At 42.0% G+C, this 19,887-nt stretch overlaps 1 protein-coding gene across 1 annotated transcript; it reads right to left on the reverse strand.

Moving 5' to 3' along the window:
- Positions 1 to 7,044: 7,044 nt before the first annotated feature.
- LOC146386555 (dysbindin) lies at positions 7,045 to 19,799 on the reverse strand. The gene is made up of 4 exons (XM_084927704.1): positions 19,499 to 19,799; positions 8,033 to 8,185; positions 7,799 to 7,942; positions 7,045 to 7,724 (listed from the first exon to the last, which is right to left on the reverse strand). Exons 1-4 carry the CDS (start codon positions 19,539 to 19,541, stop codon positions 7,468 to 7,470), a joined length of 597 nt encoding a protein of 198 aa, XP_084783830.1. The 5' UTR covers positions 19,542 to 19,799; the 3' UTR covers positions 7,045 to 7,467.
- Positions 19,800 to 19,887: the final 88 nt, after the last annotated feature.

Genomic DNA, 19,887 nt, shown 5'->3' on the forward strand with positions numbered 1-19,887 from the left:
TTTAACATGTGCAAAATGGAAATACAACAAAAATAAATTTACAACGACTTCTGAATATTGCTCAGGAATAGTTCTCCAGGCTTCTTCAAGGATATTCAAAGCACTTCCTGCTGCTGGCTGCTTTTTGTCAAGATGATCCCAAACTGCTTCAGTAATGTTTAGGTAGAGGTATGGGATCACTGCCATCCTGGAAAATGAAGCTGCTGCCAATTAGACACTTTCCAGATGGTATTTCATGATATAGCAAAATCAAGATCCTCAACACCATTGGCTGAATGACAGAGCCTCCACATTTTAAGCCCAACATAGAACAAGTCCACGAGAGCTTATCTTTACATTTTTGCATGCTGTATTGCAGAGTTGGCAAAAGTACAGACATTCTGTACTTAAGAAGTACTTAAGAAGTACAAATACTACTTTTAAAAAATACTCCAGGAAAAGAGTAAGAGTAAGAAAATATAAAGTAGGGTCTATTTTTGTGCCAAGCTAACTAAACCTTGTGATATATTAACATAATGATAAAATAAGATCACAATTTCAATGTCACACGTTGTATAATGACTGCACTCACCTACAGCTCACTCTTTCTTCACTCCCACATGGGGCGGCAGCTGAGGTGAGTTTTTTTTTTTTTTTTTGGGGGGGGGGGTCTCCTGAGTTCGCTTATTATTTTAAGTTAATGAGTGACTTAAATCATACTTTGTTTCTTTTCAGAGTTAGTCCATGTGGGGCGATTGTGGCTCAAGAGTTGGGAGTTCGCCTTCTAATCGGAAGGTTGCCGCCGGTTCAAGCCCTGGCTCGGACAGTCTCGGTCGTTGTGTCCTTGGGCAAGACACTTCACCCGTTGCCTACTGGTGGTGGTCAGAGAGCCCGGTGGCGCCAGTGTCCGGCAGCCTCGCCTCTGTCAGTGCGCCCCAGGGTGGCTGTGGCTACAATGCAGCTTGCCATCACCAGTGTGTGAATGGGTGGATGACTGAATGTGTAAAGCGCTTTGGGGTCCTTAGGGACTAGTAAAGCGCTATACAAATACAGGCCATTTACCATGTGTGTTCTCAATACTGATTATTCGAATAAAATGAGAAACCTGTAAGCGATTCTCATTCTGACCGGATTTACCTATGATGGTAACAAGTTCCCGCTTCCTCTGAACCTCCTCCTCTTTAACACCACCTCTGCTGTAGTGCCATTTTTTTTAGAAGCATTTCAAGTTGCTATATCCCCATTAAGTACAGTACATAGTAACTACACAAACTGCTAAAAAGTACAATAATCTACAAAGAAATTGAAAACATTTTTTTACAAGTTTTTTTGCAGAAATTTCAGAGGTGTATGCCTCAAAACTGTAAATGCAAAAAAGTTGTGGTATCTTCATAATTTCATTTTTGAGATACACAAATTTTTAAAAACTGCAGTAAATACAAAAATAGTTATTACTGTGCAAAAAGAAAAACAGCATGTGCATGAAAATAAATTATTGTCAAAACAGCAATCAAAGTTCTAAGTATCCCAGGAACTACACAGAAAGTCACAAAGCCAAACACGACTTTCAGTACTACCACCTTTGAAAGGCCCTGGTTTTCGCAGGTAATGGCGAGACATGTAGCAGTCTGTGCTGACGTGATGATGTTTATTTCAATGTAGGAAGTGTTTCTGGATTATAATGTTTTTGTTGTTGTGTGTGCTTTTTATGCTTACAGTCTGGTTCTTGTGTAATCTGGCATTCCTCCGCCTTTTCTAACTGTTTCCCTTTCTTAAGAATGGCTTCGTGACAGACACTCTTCCATTTAGACTATTTTGATGAGGCGTCGGTAAACAGAAGAAAACAAGAGGCAGATGCATCTGTCAGGTCCTGTTTTAGATCTTTGTTGAATTTCTTTCCTAATACGGTAAGCGATTGTGGTGTGTTTGTTTACCTTGCAACAGTGGAATTCTTCTGGGATTCCTCCTCTCTGGCACATCTGAAGCAATCACAGTTACCTGTAACTACTTATGCTGGAAGCAAACTTTTAGTCCTAGCCTGAGTGTTAAACTAACAATGTTCTGTGCGATAAAAATCTGTGTGTGTGTGAGAGAGTGCGGTGGACAGGGCTGGACTGGGACAAAAACTTGACTCAGGCATTGTTGTTCCAGGTGGCAAAAGAAAAAAACATAACCAGGCTGTTATAGGTGTTGTTATGTTGCACTGCAGTGCAACTAAGAACTAATCTGTGATAATTAAAAGCTACACTTTTGCTATTAGGAGTGGCTCATGGTCAAAGTAGCCAAAGTAGCTGCAGCCCTGACAGCTGACATGTCGGTGTCACAGTCTGCGGCAGAAGATTGTGTGCCATTTGTGGTGAGGACCCAAAAGCAGACGCAAGGAGACAAAACTAGATTCAAAACCATTTATTTGTGGCTGATGCAAAACACAGAAGGAAACTGAAACTAAACTAACTAGAACTAAAACTGGGCAAACTAAATACTAGACACTAGACATAGAGCATTAAAACCTGAACATGAAACCTGCAAAGTGAAACGAGAAAAGCAGACAAACTGACAAGAGACAAAGGGAAACTGACACCATAAATACACATGAGGGGGATTAGGGAAAGTAGAGACACATGGGAACATACATGGAATGAATAGACATATCGAGATGAGGGAAGCAAAACTGAACACAGGATGAGGGACTGTCAAAATAAAACAGGAAACACACTGGACTTCTATGCTCATGTTTTTCCTTATGTTCTGAGTTTAGTTGTAATTTCTGGTTCTCTTGTTCTCTTGTCCATTAGGTTCCCTTTGTGCCTTTGTCTTCATCTCAATGTGTGTCGCTCCCTCGCCCTCTGTATGTCTTCGTTGTGTTAGTGTGTTTTGTCTCCTGAGTCCGTCTTGTTCCCATGTCTGTTTCTTCAACTCCATGTGGCAGACTAAGAGTCAAGCCCATGTGGCAGACAGGGCTTGACCCTAGGGCCGGGGAAGATTGACCAGTGGCAGAGACGAAACTGTGCAGGACGCCAGCCATGTGACCAGCAGTGGAGACGTGGTATGACTGGGAGCGAGACCAGTGATGGTGATGGAGAAGTTCTGGTGGCCAACCGAGGTGTGTCTTGGCAGGTGGCTGGTGTTGCTGAGCGAGGCCCTCCTACCCAGTCAGAGCACGCTCTGGCAGTCCAAGACCAGACAGTGTAGAGACCTCTGGCGGAGCGGGATGGGCTCCACTGAGTCCCCAGCTAAAGCAGGAGTGGAAGCCTTCAGAGGCCCAGAGTTGGCGGAGACTGCCAGCTCAGTCTCCGGATAGGCCCCAGACAAGGTTTCAGTCAAAGGGAGAAAGTTCTTCACATTGCTGTCTTGATGCATGCTCAATCATCCAGGTAAGTAAATCCCACAAAATTGTAGCCAACTTGTGCATGGAAGAAGTGGAAAGGAGGACTTTGTTATCCTAGCCTGGAACACCACCAAGTCATTGGTTCAGGTATGTGGATGACACCTGGTCAAAAATCAAATTTCGTACCTGAGATTTGATCATTAATCACATTAACTCAGTAGACCAAGACATCAAATTCACCAGGGAAGATAAGAAAAGTGGCAGGTAAGCCTTCTTAGATTGTAAGATTTCCATCAGCAATGGGGGACAATTAAAAGTTGATGTGTACCGTACGGATCAGTAATTATGGTTTGACTCTTATCATCCACTGGAACACAAACTGGGTGTAATCAGGACGCTACAACACAAAGCAAACACCATTCCCACAGACACAGCGGCCAGGGAAGCAGAAGAACATCACATCAGGAGGGCCCTGAGTAAATGTGGTTATCCCAGTTGGACTTTTGTCAGAGCTGGGAAGGTGCCCAAAGAAAGCTCCAGCCAATCCAGGAGAGAAGGACAACTGCTGCCTAAGCAAAAACTCTTAGTGATCCCGTATGTGTCAGGAGTATCGGAACAGCTGAGATGGATTTCTTCTAAACACCACGTCTCTGTGGCTTTTAAACCCCAAAACATGCTGCGCCAAAAATTGGTTCACCCCAAGGTCACCCGACACAAACAGAGTAATGTAGTGCATGCTCTTGAGTGGCAGGAGGATTGCCATGATGTATACATTGAGGAAACCAAACAACCTCTGGCTAAGCGGATGGCGCAACACAGAAGAGCTAACTCGTCAGGCCAGGACTCTGAAGTCTATTTACATCTATGCAGGCCACTGGACACTCTTTCAATGATGAGGATGAACACATCCTGGACAGGATGCTGGTTTGAGTGGGGAGTCAAGGAGGCAATTTCCATGAAAAGGGAAAGACCATCTCTGAATACTCTTTACATTATCTGTGACTGCAGACAGTGCCATATCAGGAGCAGTCAATCCCCAATACTCAAATTTTCTACAAAAACATAGGTTAGAAACAAAAACTTTGACTTTGTCTTCCTTTGAAACAAAACTATTGGACGTCATAACTTGCCCAGAAGCAACAGGCACAACATTCAGGCATGCTGTCAAGGAAACACAACTGAACTGACTGTTATTCAGTTCAGACATTTTCTTGTCAGTATTTGAATTTCAAAGTCATATTCCAAACAAACATTGAGAACACTGGCTGGTTCAGAAACAAAACAGTCCTTGGCACAGCAACAGAAAGTCCAAACTTGTCTGTGGCCAATTCTGAAACAATTTTCACAACTTCAGTTTGGTGGTGCAAGACACAGACACTGAACTCTTACAGGGAACTGCAGTTTAGTAGCATCCCGCCCCCGCTTCAGGGATAGCTGACAGTTACACATTGCGGTTACTCAGTACAGTGAAGGTAGCGGAAGTCCCGGCTGTGAAGAGATGTGATTGGACAACACAGTGTCGACAATGAAAATGAATGGGCTGTTATGCACCGGCCCATTAATTCACCCATTAGCCCGAAAGTGCATCAGCCCACCGGACTAATGCCCAGGACGGCAGATTACCAGTCCAGAAACCTGTACTGAAAAAGGGTTCGTTATTCAAAGCTTGTAAACACAGTGCTCTTTGGTGGCATCTGGTGGCCAAAAGTATGAAGAGCAACTTGAATCTGCAAATTAAAATGAACTGCTTCATTGTGATTGCCTACTCAAGAGAGCTTTCTTTCTTTCTTTTTTTTTTTTTTTGGGGGGGGGGGGGGTAGATACCAATAACATCTCGAGCTGATTTAATTTAGGTGAAATCAGGTCACACCAAATATAGAAATCAATAACAACTTACCCTCAATTTTCTACAGATTGTCTTCAAACTACACAACAACATACTAGACCTTGACTACCATTGTGACCTTCAAATTTCCCCTTGTGGGACGAATAAATGTATCTTATCTTATTGTTAGCACCCGAGGTCCAGGTTGACCTTGGAAAAAAAGATTTCATCATTTTTTTATTTTTTCAATATGATGTCCTACGATGTCACAATAATAACAGACTGTCATCATATTATAATAATAAAGGCAGGTTGACATCAGCATGTTGTATTAAAAAACATCATAAACATCAAAGTTTGAGTATACGACGCCTTTCGGGGGAGTTGCATTCTCTGAGTGCTCGGTTTGTTCTTGTTGTTGTTGTTATTAATATACTGCCCTACACTGTGTTAATGCTGTATACAATTTAATCACCCACCTGTGAGGTCGAATCAAAAAACTATATGGAAGAGAGCCCCAGTAACTCTCACTCTTTGCTCTCACAGTCCACGCCTCACTCAGGTGTTTACATCTGTGTTGCAGACAAAGATCTACTGAGGAGAGAGACAAAGCTGAATTCTGACTTTTCCCCTCCCTCTGTATTTGGGGACATGGCTCAGCACTTGACTGTGATTAGAAGACCAGACTGACCAACCTGTGCACCGCCTGGATTGACTACAAGAAAACCTTTGACTCAGTGCCTCACTCTGGTCTAATGACCCAGACCAGAGAGGAACGCTAAACCCAGTCTATCAATATAAGATCGAATCTGTGTCTCCAAATTTACAACGCTGAATTCTTCATTGATGAGTCTGGAAACATCTCATACAGGGAATGTTTAATTAATCAATTACAAGACCCCTTTCTTAATATGTCATTTTACAAATGAGTAGATATATTTCCTCTTTGGTTGATATCCTTACTTTGAGCACTGTCTGATGCATGTGAAGATTATACCAGTGCACCTAACTGACTCCATGTGGGTTTTAAGACTTTGTGTGAGCGGCAGAAGATTTCTTGCAAATCTCACAAAAGGTTTCCTTATAATAATATAGAAAAAGCTTACTCTTGTAAACTAACAGTAGAGTTTGGGTAAAATGATCTGGTGTTCTTCCTGGTGGGTGCTGTCATACTCAATGAATATCAGAGGATTCCAGCTTATGCATATGCAACCTGGTTCCCAGAGTTTCCTGTATTGGAGAGATTTTCCCTTCTGAATTCCTCATGAGTGGATGCTGTGAAATACAATGACAGCTCAACAGGTTTTGTCATCATATTGCTTGAAAGGAATGCTTTCACAAATGTATGTGCTCCACAGAAGAATGACCTAGAGCCACGCCTCCACTGAGACCAGGTCTGATGGGGCACTGGTGAACAGTAGATGTATCAGGCCACTGCTGGATTTTTTTCCCCCATATTTCTTCAGGACACGACTTTTTGATACTGTTCATTAGAGTTTTAGGCCTGCCACTTCATTTTTCCTCCAGTTGTCCAGTTTTCTGTTTTTTGCAACGAACACATTGCACACCATTTCAAGACATACAAAATTTGGGAATGTCAAAATAAAATTTTATGTCTGTAAAACTATTAAGTTTGGCATTTTTCATAGGAAATTTTTCATAGAAACAAAGTGTCTAAAGATATGTTTTAAAATTGGTTCTCTGCTGAGTTGTCTGTTATTTGTAGGCACAACATTCCTCTGAAAATGTTCTATTACAAGGACTGGACTGAAAATGGGTGAAAAAAAGAAATGAATAAACCAAAGAAAAACAAACAAACAAAAAAGAATATGAGTGGTGGCTCGAGACTTTTGCACAAAATGTTAGGCCCAGGAAGCGAAACAACCAGACGGAAGCACTGTTTGATACTTACAAGCACACAAAAGGTTTTTTTCTCTCTTCCTTTATTGTTAAAAGTTTTAATTTGTTGTGAGAGGACAAAGTTTTGACTTCAATACCAGAACTTTAAAAAACATTACCAAATGAACACAGGTCATACTTTATCCAAATATTTTTGTTTCAGTTATTGCTTTACTTCCCTGCTTTGTGTTAATACTGTACAAATTTAATCAGCCATCTGTGAGGTTAAAAAAAAAAGTCTCCATCTTTACAGTTAATAGTCCCAACAACCCTAAGCTTAACTGATCAAACAGGAAGGTTGTAAATAGTGATCAAAGATAGTTATATGGAAGAAAGACCCAAACGTCTGTTTCAATAACTCAAGTCAAAGTCCGCTCTTCACTCAGGTGTTAACATCTGTGTTGCAGGCAGAGATCTACTAAGGAGAGGGTGTAATCTATGAAGACGAAGCTGAATTTGGACTTTTCCCCTCCTCTGTCTTTGGGGACATGGCTCTGCGCTTGACTGTATTGGTGTGCGTTTCCTCGCTGTCTGACCCAACCACAGGAGTGTCTTCCCCGTTGACATTCATGGTCTGGCTGTCAGAGGAAGAATTTGAAGATGTGGAGGACATGCGGGACTTGGCGTCAAGACTTTCAAGGACATGTCGAAACAGTCCATTACTGATTGCTTCCTCATTGTGGTTGTTATTTCCTAGGACGTCAGAGAAAAACACTGTTAGCGATGCAGCTGTGCCGCTGTGCATTTATTAAGGTTCTGTTCTTTACCTGGCAGCGGGGAAGTCAGCATTCCTTCTTCTCCTACGGAACTGAAAAAGACATCCAAACCCTCCTGGTCAGAGATGTCAATCAGCTCCATTTGATCCAACAAGTCCACATTCACCTCCATAGAAGAGATGCTGCCAATAGGAGCTGCAGTAAGAAGAGAAACAACAGTATGTAAATACTATTGTGCATTTATATGGCACGTGTTCATGCATAAACACCAACAGTTCAACTCACGTCTTCTGTAATCTTTGATACAAAGGTGTGCCGAGGAAAGGTAGACGTCCACATCGTGCTGGAAGACCTCCTCAAAGAAACGCTGTCTCTCTCTCAGCTTGAGCTGCTGTGGTGCGTCCACATCTGGGAGCCTCTGACTGCGCTCGCTCTCCGCTGGCAATCACAAGAGAAGAAGAGGAACTCAGACACCAGCTCAGCTGAAGTTTTCACCGCATCCCTGGATTTATAGAGCGCTTTTCTACTCTCCCAGAGCACTCAAAGCATTTTATACAACACACCCATTCATACAATGATACAAACACTATTTCTATGCAGAAGTGCTTTCTATCTAACATTCACACACATTCATACTTCAATGGATGAATCAGAGAGCAACTTGTGGTTAGCATCTTGTCCAAAGATATTTGGCATGCAGACTCAAACCACCAACCTTCCAATTAGTAGACCTGCTCCACCTCCTGAGCTACAGCCACCTGTCATTTGGAGGCTGGGCCAGGTGAGGCCTCCACCACAGCAGGGTGGAGTTCACAAACTAGTTCTTTCACTCTGAAGGTGCATGTGGTGGTCAGTAAGACCATCTCAAGCTAAGGATTGTTTAGCTTGAGAGCCATTATACATATACTAAGGGGTCAATGTTGGTAGCCAGTAGGTGGAGACATTAATCCACACGTGAACTGTGAAGCAGAAGGATTTCTGTCTTTCAACTTTCACTAGTTAGATTATCTGTTACAAAGGTACAAGAAACCCCAATGAAAGTAAAACTATACAATAAAAAAACTATACAATTAAACTGTGCTGATTGGAAAGGGAAGAAATTAGCAGAATTTTGCATTACCTCCATTACCTCCTGTTTAAAATTTTATGCCTCGGATTACACACCTTAATTCTATGATTTATTCATGAAAATGAAGAAATTAAGAATGTGAAACTAGTATGAATGTTGTTCATAAGGAAAGAATGATGCAAAATAGATCTCCCATATATAATCTGTATAATGTTTGTAGTTCTGTTTCTCTCTACATAGAGTTTTTATATGTAATATATCTAAAGCTGTCAGGAGGAGGAGGGAAGAAAACCCTGGAAGGAAGGAAGGAAGGAAGGAAGGAAGGAAGAAAGAAAGAAAGAAAGAAAGAAAGAAAGAAAGAAAGAAAGAAAGAAAGAAAGAAAGAAAGAAAGAAAGAAAGAAAGAAAGAAAGAAAGAAAGAAAGAAAGAAAGAAAGAAAGAAAGAAAGAAAGAAAGAAAGAAAGAAAGAAAGAAAGAAAGAAAGGAATAATGTAAGTATCAAAGCACATGACTTCGAAGGAAAAAATATATTAAAAAAAAAAAAAAAAAACAGCTGAAATGAGCGTGTAGAGGCGTGCAGATATCTTGGTTGTGTCTAAGTAATCGATCACTAAATACAACAGAAAAACAGACCAAAAATGTTCGATGCTTAGTAAAGACTCTGGATTCGTGATTCCTTGTAAGCTTTTACTGTGTAGCTGAGCAGACGTTACATCCAAGCAGCTTGACTCCAGGGGTGGAGACCCGGTGCTGTGTTAGACATTTTTTACTGTGTGGATGCGCAGTGCGCTATTCGCTTAGAACCGGTATTGGAAAGCCCCATTATTCAACAACACTAGTCAGATGTTCTACAAAAAACAAAGCAAAAAAATGCAGAGGCAATTAAGATGAAAGTCATTTAGCATTTCTAAACACCAGGAAAGAGCTGGATGAGACGATGGACATGTTTGGATGCTAAATATGCATTTGGAGCCAACAGAAGACAGCAAACTGAGGGGAACATTTCACCTGGCCACAGATACTTATGAGATTGTTACTCCTTTTCTTCCTACTAGACTCAGAGAGAAAAGATGAAAGCATGTGTTCTACATGTCATCACTTACTCTCAGCGTGCATACAGTAGTATGTTGTAATCATTAGAGCAGTGTCTGAATTTTGAGGAGCTCTTACAACCTGCAGGCAGGGGATTGAGCTAATTGGATGAGGCTTTCAAGCCATGTCCAAACTGGAAGTGATGTGAAGATTATCTGGTCTTTGTTGAGATCAGCAGTCACAGCAGCTCTATAAATACACAGGCAAGTGATGGAGAACAGAAAGACAATGTTCTCAGGATGTTTACCAGGAAAAGGGGTTAAAAAAAAAAAAAAAAAAAAATCTTTCTCTGGCAATGTGAGGAGACTACCTTTGCCAAAAACCCTCTTTATGTCCTCATTATGAACTATAAAGACTTGTTGCATAATCACTTTAAATCCCCAAACTGCAGCACAAGCCTAAAAGCAGCAACAGGTTGCCTTCTTTGGAGTGCTGTCTCAGCGCAGTGCCCCCATGAGTCACGTCTGTGGTGGCGGAACGACACGAGCCTGTCACTGCAGCTCGTCTCTGGCCTCTTTGATAGAGTCCCTCCTGGGTACAGTGGCCGGGCTTGGCTTTGGGATCAGACAGGCAGACAGCTTTGGAGGGAAAACAGGAAGAAGACCATTCAAACCGCAGAGTGATGCTGACAGCACCTATGGTATGTGGGTGTAGACACAGAACCCAGAAATAAAGAAAGGACTCTCCACAGCCTGAAAAAATTTCTAAACAAACTGGCAACAGAAAGCTAACAATATCCTGCATTAGCACAGGTGTTTGGAACGAGCATTCATCTTATTTTTACTTTTACATCAAGAGATCAGTTAAATTTTTATGCCTTATTAATGTTTTTCAGAAGGTGAGAATTTGTTCAAACATCCAAAACCCCACTGACCAAGAGCCTGACGTGAGAAGGAGAACCCAATGATGATCATTTCCTTAAACTTTGGAAAGTTCATCCAGGGCCAGTAAACAATTATAATGATCATTCTGGTGATCCGCAACCCTGAACTGGACAGGTGAAAAAGAATGTATGGGCATTATTATTATTATTATAGTTAGTGCAGCTGGTACAGACACGACACCTCTTTCCTGAAGCTTTCAAAACTTTTTTTTTTTTTTTTTTTTTACATTGGCGCATCAGTCACTCTTGCAGCGTTTTGCCTTTCCAGCATTTCTGTCTTCATAGAGACGTTTGAGGTCGTGGGTCTGTGTTGCTCTCTTCGCACTGCACTGTTGCACAATCAGGAATGCCTTTGTCATCAGAGCCTTAAGGAAAGCAAAGGGAGCTGAGCTGACGAAGCAAGATGTCTGTCACAATTAGGCACTGCTTGTCTGATATGTGTGTGTGTAAAAAGAGACCCTTATTTAATGTGACCGGCTGAGGACATCATGTGGGATGAAACACTTGATTTGTGCTGGCTGAACGATAATGAGAGCTTACAGAAAATAAACAGCCTTTTTGGAGGCTGGGACAAAATGTCCCTTTCCATGACAGGCAACAGGTTTAAGCAAACTGCCTATCCTGGAGTTTTTTTTCCTACTCTGTTAAGCACTGATTGATCACAGCATTGATTGTTTCTACTTAAAGGCTGAGGCACATGGAGAGCTAAAGGTTAGCTACAGATGTATATCCTCACATTGATTTTGCTTCACTCCTCCTGGTTCTTTTTCCTGCTGGGTAACCTTGATCAGTGGGCTTCGGTAGCCGCAGATGACCTAGTGACCTCTGCAAATACTGGTGTCCAGGTTACATGTCAAGTCTGATTCTTCCACTACACAAGCCAAAGTATTTAGTTTCATACGCTGGAGGAAATAATTATTTGTTCTCTAATTTTTATGGTAGTTTTATTTTAATGGAGAGGGACAGAATATCAACATAAACATTTAGGGGAAAAAAGAGAAACAAACCAAAACACATTATATAACAGCTATAAATTGATTTGCATGTCATCGAGTGAAATACGTATTAGACACACCCTTTACAGAAACTCTCCAAATTCTTTCAGTTTCTTGGCTGCAGCTTAGAAACAAAGCTTCAGCTCCCTCCACAGATTTTCTACAGGACTGAGGTTTGAAGACCACTACATGACCTTAATGTGATTCTTCTTTAGCCATTGTTGGCTTGGTGGATCACTGTCATGCTGAAAGACCCATCTTCAGTGTTCTAGCTGAGAGAAAGAGCTTCTCATCCAAGATTTTATAGCAGGTGGCTGCATCCATCGGCCCCTCAATACGATGAAGTTGTCTTGTACCCTTATTAGAAAAACAGCCCCAGAGCATAATGTTCCCACCTCTACTCTGCATTTCTCTTCATGCAAACACAGCAAGTCGAGATCATTAACAAGCTCCTCCTGTAGTTTTGATCCACCACCTCCCTCATGAATATGATCACCCTGTGTGGTAAGATCTTGCATAGATCGCCAGACCAAGTATGCCTGATGGTGATTTTAGATTCCTTCAATTTCCAAATGATGAAGAAACGTACAAATTCAGTACAGGATCAGTTAATTATTTCTCCCTATGTACCACAATATGTTTGAAGTTCCTGCTGCTGAATGAGGCAACATGCATTAAACTGTCATTTATTTCCTTTTCTCATCCTCCGGTGGCATTTCTGATTTTTTTCTGCCTATTTTTATCTCTTCTTTGCTCCTTCCTCCTATCTTACTGTATGACTTTTTTAAAATCCTGTTCTATCTCAATTTCTTTCTTTAAGCCATACTATTACTTTAAGCATTCTGTTCAGTTTTCCTTTCTCCATCGTTGTCCAATATACCATTCTTTCTGTTTCTCTCCTCATGTCTGTCCCCTCTGTCCTTCCAGTCACCCCCCTCCTTCCTTCCTGTCAGTGCCCTGGGACTTGAGGAAGAAAAGGTCATAGACCAGGGCTCAAGACCAGCTGGGCATGCAAAATGACTGGAACAGACAGAAGGATGAAGAAAGAGGGAGCGTGCTGGACATGTCCGTGTACTGCTCTGGCTTCCCACATAAACACAAACTCAGATCCTCCGCTCAGGCGGCAGTGGGAGAAAGAGCCCATTCAAATTCAGACAAAAGCAGCAATGTAAGAGAATGGGGCGGGCCTGCACTCCTTAGACATGATTCCACTTACAGGAAATCACTTTAGAAATTAGGCTAATTCATCTTATAAAGCCAATGAAAAACTGCCATCAGAATACTAGGAAAAGAAGATGTAACTGTAAGGACTCAAGTACCTGCATAAAGTTTTTTTAGACTTCCGAGAAAAAAAACGTGTTATAATATCCTAATGAAGCAGACTCAGCAAAACACAACCAGCAGATATTCATTCTAGAGTATGCTCTACTCGACAAACTGAACAAAACAGGGCACTATGCGAGTGCATAAATGCATAAAGAAAAAAGAAAATCGGGTCAATCTTTGTATCTATTTAGCATCTGCATGCCACGTGCCTCGTTCCCCCGTGATGTTCTCAAGGACAGGACTTTGTAATGGCAGTTTACTGCACAAATAGTAGAGGCAACACATTGATCTGGAGGCTAAATGAAGGGATAGGAGGGTTCGCTGTCGCCTGGAGGCTGCCATTAGCCCATCACTGTTCTAAATGAAAATGTGAGCTCACAGGCAGGGGAAGGTCAGAGCAGAGGAAACAGGCCTCCCGAGACAATCCAGTTGTCGGAGCAGCACGAGCTACAACTTTTCAGTAAACAGCAGCTAAACAGAAATCAGGAGAGAACCACATTTTCCTCTTCTGCTTTGATTATAGAGCAGTTTGCCAAACACTTGGGTTGATTCCATTCAGCCAAGCTGAGGCTTTTTTTCTGAGAAGCGTTTTCCTTTTACAAACAGCTTGTAATATTGCCATTTAAATGGCTCTAGCGGTGGTACCTACCCTCAGCCCTCTGGCTCCTTAAACGAAAGTAGCAGACTGCAGTAGAAAAGCAAAAGAATTCAAATAACAGCTCTTGGCTCCGTTTCTGCCTTCCTCAAACACACTGTGCAATTGTAGTTTATCTACAAACGAGAGGGGTGACGACCATGTACTTCTAAACCGTGGGACAGATGTGAGGTAACACTTGTTTGGTCTGAGGCCACACTTAAAGACTGGCTGCCTTTTCCACCCAGACACACTTTAGCTTATCAGAGGAGAGAGATTTTATTTCACATGGACCGGTTCCCGACTGCGACAAGAGAGAAAGAGCGAGGGAGCAGAAGCAGAGGATGTAAACACATAAAGGACGCAGAAAGCGAGAGGGAGAAAAGGTCAGGGAGGCTGAAAGGCTAAAACTGAGAAGTGGGCTGTCTAAAGAAAAATGTGTTATATGATGGAAAGGGGTAGATAAAAGTAAGTTAAAGCAAGAGTTTGGTTTGTAGAGATGAAGATACACAGGAAGTAATAGCTGGGCTCATTAGTTGTTATTTTTACTGATAGTCTCTTCCGACAGAGCAGTAATCTTAACAGCATCAGTGGGTTGTTCACAGTGCAGAGCTGGTCATTAGTGGATCAGTGTCTGTGGTAATTAATGGTGACTCAGTGGCTGGCTACAGGTAGATTTACCCTAACAGTGAGAGCAGTGAAGCAGTCTGAAATTACAGCACAAGTATACAACTAATATTAAAAACCTCTCGTTGTGCTTCTTCTTATCCTGATCAGAACATACTGGTGGTCTCAGAAAAGTTTGAATCGCTGCGGTTTATGAAAACGTTGCACTGTCCTTCCAAAAGTGCCTTGAACTGAAGTGGAACAACAACCAAAATGGAGAACAACAACACAGAGGCTGTGCAGTGTCTGTTTTACCTCTCAAATTATTTTGGGTTTCTCACACTGTTTTCTTTTTACTCCTACAAGAAAGTGACATTTATTAGACTCCAGTTGCAAGAGCAGTGAATTATTTATAAGTGTTGTTGATGTGTGTTTGCATGTCTGCTGGGTGCATGAGTGTGTCTTCATCCCAGGACAAAGCAGTGTCCAGCACCATCCACCAACAATGACATCAGTGTTAACCCTCTCCTTCCTTCCCCTTTTTTGTAAACCCACAATAGGACTGTTTGTAGGTCAGTGCCCTGACCCACTGCCCTCCATACGTCCACCAGCAGACTGCCGTGAGTTCTGATCGACACAATGGGCTTCAGCGGATGACAAAGTACTGATGTACCCAGAACATTTACAAATCCTCTTATTCAAAATCACTCTTGATGAACAACACAGTGTTCAATTACTTAACCCAACCAGTCAATAATGCACAAATCTCTGTTGAGTGCAGCAGCAAATTACACGGTCTTACACTGAAGTAAACAGTATTAATGAGTTTGTTCCGCTTGTTAGAGGCAAAGTGTATGTAGAGTGACTGTCAACAGCCTGAATCAGGGCACGGCAACAAAGCTGAGCTCAGAAAACAGACACTTTTTAAAAATCTGATAATTAAATCTGTAGGCACGCTCTGAAATATTTTGGGTACATCATCATCCTGAACTCTTTTTCTGTCTTTATTAAAACATTTCGCGACGCTTCTTCTTTCAGTCACCTTAACACTACTCTCTTTTCTTCTTGTAAACTCTCACGGCCTCTCCTCATTTTTGTGAGGAAGGTTTGAAGCAATTTTCATCTCAGCCGGGAGAATTGTAAGAATGTTTGGTTAAACCAAACAGTCTCTCAGACACGGCTCGTCTGTTTGTTGAGACTCAGACAGGGTGGCCTGCAGTTTCTGTATAAACTATGAAAAAAGTCAGTGCAGCGTTATCTTGATGTACTGAGCACCAACTGCTGTACGGATCCAATCATTGCCTTTTTTGCACACTTGTTAAAGAATTCATGCAAGTTTTCTCACTATTTTAGTATTTAAGCTTTAACCCTTTGCAGACAAAAGCTGCACAAAAGGCATTCACACAAGTGCTGATTTACATCATGTCGACTTTTGGCTCCTTTATCTGCAGCCTGGAAAGGAAACAGCTTTGGAGAGATTTCCTGGTCTACTGCACTTCATCCAAGCCGTGGGTGACATCTCCCGCCAGCTTTGGGAAATCTTACCCAGGACATGGAAAGAACCAGACACTCATCTCACAGAAGTGACAGCCTGAAAACCACTGCCATCCAGAACCACTGACACTGACTGAGGGCGCATGTTGGGAGCCAAATATTTTTTTAAATAGGTCTAATCTATCGTTGCATAGTATTATTTAAGAAATGGCACTTGAAGAGCTCAAAGCGATATAACACTTGAGGTCTTCTGTTGTCCTTACTGTCAGCACCGCTCTGATTATCTTTGGCATGAGGCTGAACACCAACACTGACAGCTATACTGATGCTCACTAATGCCAATAATTAATCAGCAAATCACATGACAGAAAGTCAAAGCATTTAGGTGTACGGACATGGTCAGGAGGATCTGCTCAAGTTTAAGCAACAGACTGGGAAGAAAAGATGATTCAAGCTACTTTGAATATGGTTACGAGATAGGCTTGTCTGACTGCTTCAAAAACAGCTGGAATTTTACAGAGCATATTCCAAAAAGGAAAAATAATCGTTAGAACTGACGCTGTCTGATGGCAATTTTGTGGTTTGGTGGAATGGGAGAAACACATCACAGAGGTGCTGTCCTATTGTGCCTTGTCTTTTTATATATCAATGACTAAGTCCAATATTCACAGTGTTTTTGCTCTGTATTTGGAGTCCACCACCATATTTTAGTGATTAACACACACTTAACACGTGAAAAATCCCGTGTTTGAGACCAGGAGGAAGTACAAATCCCCGGGGGGGTTGCATCGGAAAGACCATCTGGTGTAAAAATCTGCCAAATCAAAACATGTGGCTCCATCGGCCCCTTGCGAATAGGGAAGCAAAAAGAAAAGAAGCAATTTGGATTCCACCACCTATCGGAGGAAACATCTCATTCTTCAGATGCTAAAATCTTAGCTGACATCCAGTAGCAAATGTTGTCATTTGAGGCAGCGCAGTTAGCAAACAGTCAGTGTTTAAAGCAAGGATAAGGGCTGAGCGATTCATTTATTTTATGCTGTGGTTCTTAATTTATGGATTAAACAGTCAGTAGAATGTCAGAAAACTACAAAAACATGGCCATTACACAGTAAACCATTAGGGAAATGTTCAAACTCAGTTTTGTGTTCAATCTCTCAGTCTGGTATGGTTACCAGTCTGGTTTGGCAAACAGGAACAAACTGAACAGGAGTGTCAGACCAGCCAGAAAAAAATCACTGGTCGACAACAAACTTCGTTAGATAAGCTGTATCATCATGCCATCTTAAGGAAAGCTCAGTCTTTGTTGCTGACCGAAAACACCCCCTTTGTTTTTTAACTAAGGTCCTCAGGATGACGTCAGGATGCCTCTCGCTAGCAAAAAGGTGCACAAAGGATCAAGTGTGCCAAAAGCAATTAGCACTGTATACTGAATAATCTGATGCTGTAATGTTTTCTATAGTTGTACATCAGTTTTATATACGGATATGTAAGAATGTGGGCTGATAACTATTAATAACTAGCTAGGCTAATCTAACCAGGGGACCTGGGGGCTGAACCAAAGCAGTGATGTGAATGTCACCTTCTCTGTGTGATATTTTCTGAGAACCACCTCATACCATAAAAGGTCATCAGATCCACTTTACTTTTTCTTTTGGTGTGAATTTGTTTCCTCTCAGTGACAAACTGTTGTTGTTGTTGTCTGAGTGGCTCTGAACCCTGGAGGGATACACAAAATGCTGTTGAGCTGAAAAGTAAGGAGATGGATTTGTTGGAGAACTAATTAACGGAGCTGGTCTGTATCCTCAGGGCTACGGGGCTTACGCTAAATTAATGGGAACCGTTCAGACATCCGTGTTTTGTATAATCACGCGCTAACACTCAAAAACATTCAATTAGCTTAAAGCACCGACATGCCAAGAAGCATTGTTTGCAGCAGAATAATCAGTGTATTCGCAACATGAGAGCTCTTCTCACATTAGTGAGCAGTGAGTCTGGTTTGAGAATAATAACACGGTATTACGAGTGCCTCGCTTTGTAGCGTCTGAATCTTGAAAAAAGGAAATGCTCTTATTGGTGCATTAGCCTCGATTTATCAGTGCGATCCAGACTTAAGCAATAATTAAACCAAACTCAAGTCAGTTTGGTCCCAATGACCTACGAGAGCAGCCAGCAGAAAGTTATTATTAAACCCATTTATGTGGACATAGATTCTGAAGTGTGAAATAAAGTGATTCTAGGGCCACGGCTATAAAGTGTGTCAGTGAGTTCTGCTACTACACTGGAATAGACTGAGAGCATTTCCCTATAGACTCACCAGCTGGTCATTATGAAACGCTATCACAGAGATGTGTAAACATGTCCCAATCATTAAATCCTGCAAATTCCATCACTGTAGGCAGGTTAGCATCTCCAGCAATATACGTGATATTCAACAGTGCTCTCATACATAAACAATTTTCTGTATAATAGAGGTTGTTCAGTGTAGTACCACTTGTTTCCCTTCTAGCTTAGATGCTAAGCTCCATTAGATAGCAGGGCAGCAAAGCAGAGACAGGTGTGCGTACTGTTTGAATCCCTCAGAGAGTAAACAATTAATGAAACACACAGTACATGATAAGGATTTCGTTTTTACTCCTCTAACTTGCTTATTAAAGAGCATCAACCTCCTCCATCTTATCTGGGTCGTGCCCAAGGGGACCGAGCTATGAAACATGGAGTATAGAAACAATTTCCTTTTTCAGCCTCCACATTTCTGTCTGCAGCATGCTCTCAACAGCTGGTCAATCCCTCACCTCACAGCACACCCACAAAAAAAAAGAAAAAGAAAAATCAGAATGTGATAAAGCGGGGCCGGGTCAGAGCAACAGATGGGAGACGTCTTCTCTGGAGTTACGGCCCTGATCCTTTTTAGCCTCGTGAAATCACTGATCTCTTTGGGACTAATTCAATTTCGGATCCTATCTGGGTTGGTGTGTCCGTGAAACAAGCTGCAGACTCTGTTGCAGTGAGTCAACTCTGATGAGATCTGCAGGCACAATCCCATTAGAAATAAGAGATCTTTGTCTGGGGCTGTGTGGTGGCCCCAATCCAAGGCTGCCTCAGTGTGTGTGTGTGAATGCATCCCTGTTCTTGTGCAAAGAGAGTGCGACCTATTCTTTTGGTATTAGTGGACCATTACTCAGGGTGATGATTCAACATTCCTGACTGATTTTTGGCTGGCACAGCACTTGGACAAGTCACTTCGGACAGCATCACAACAGCAGCTACTTAACTCATAGCCAGACCTATCCCACAAGCTTTCCTATTATATCTGACACACACACACACACACACACACTATGGTAATAGAGCTCTAAATCAATTTATGATGATACTTTAATTTCTCATTTACAAATCTAGATTAAAAGATGGACTTTTAAAGACCTGGCGGCACATCACATAACCAACGAATCTGGGAAAAGCACAAGAGACAAGCAAGCATACCAAATATGGAGAGGAACCCTTTTCTCTCTCATGCCCTGCATTTTTGTATCTAAAAATTAAAAAAAAAACCGTGTTACTGGAGCAAACCTCTGGTCAAAATATTACCACCTGACCTGAAAGCTGAGGTTCTGCAAAGAATAAGAGAATAAATAATAAAAGCACTTACAGGGTAGGCGTTTGTTGTGCAGGTTGGCTGACGAGGAGCTCATGTTAACTGGAAAGTTGTCAGAAACAGGTTGAGGCGCTGAGGATGACGGGTATGCGGTGGCTGGTCAGCCTTGTGACAGTTCAGCACAGAGCCAGGGGAGCATCTCCCACCTCTTCAGTTCTCACTCAGACTGCTCCGAAGTGACCGATGCGGGACTGCTGCCACCCTGCCGCTCACTTCCTCCTTCCTCCCTCAGTGGACTCTGAGAACCACTTGGACGAGATCAAGACAGCGGCTTTGTTAGGACGACCAGCTGACCAATGACAGGGCGGAGGGAGGAGCTGGCAGAGACGGAGAGAGCGAGGAGGCTTATTGAGAAGCGGGAAGGAGGGATTTTTATGTAACGG

Source organism: Perissodus microlepis, chromosome 5 (genome assembly GCF_051167445.1).
Source record: "Perissodus microlepis isolate ML-2025 ecotype Zambia chromosome 5, ASM5116744v1, whole genome shotgun sequence".
NCBI lineage: Eukaryota > Metazoa > Chordata > Actinopteri > Cichliformes > Cichlidae > Perissodus > Perissodus microlepis.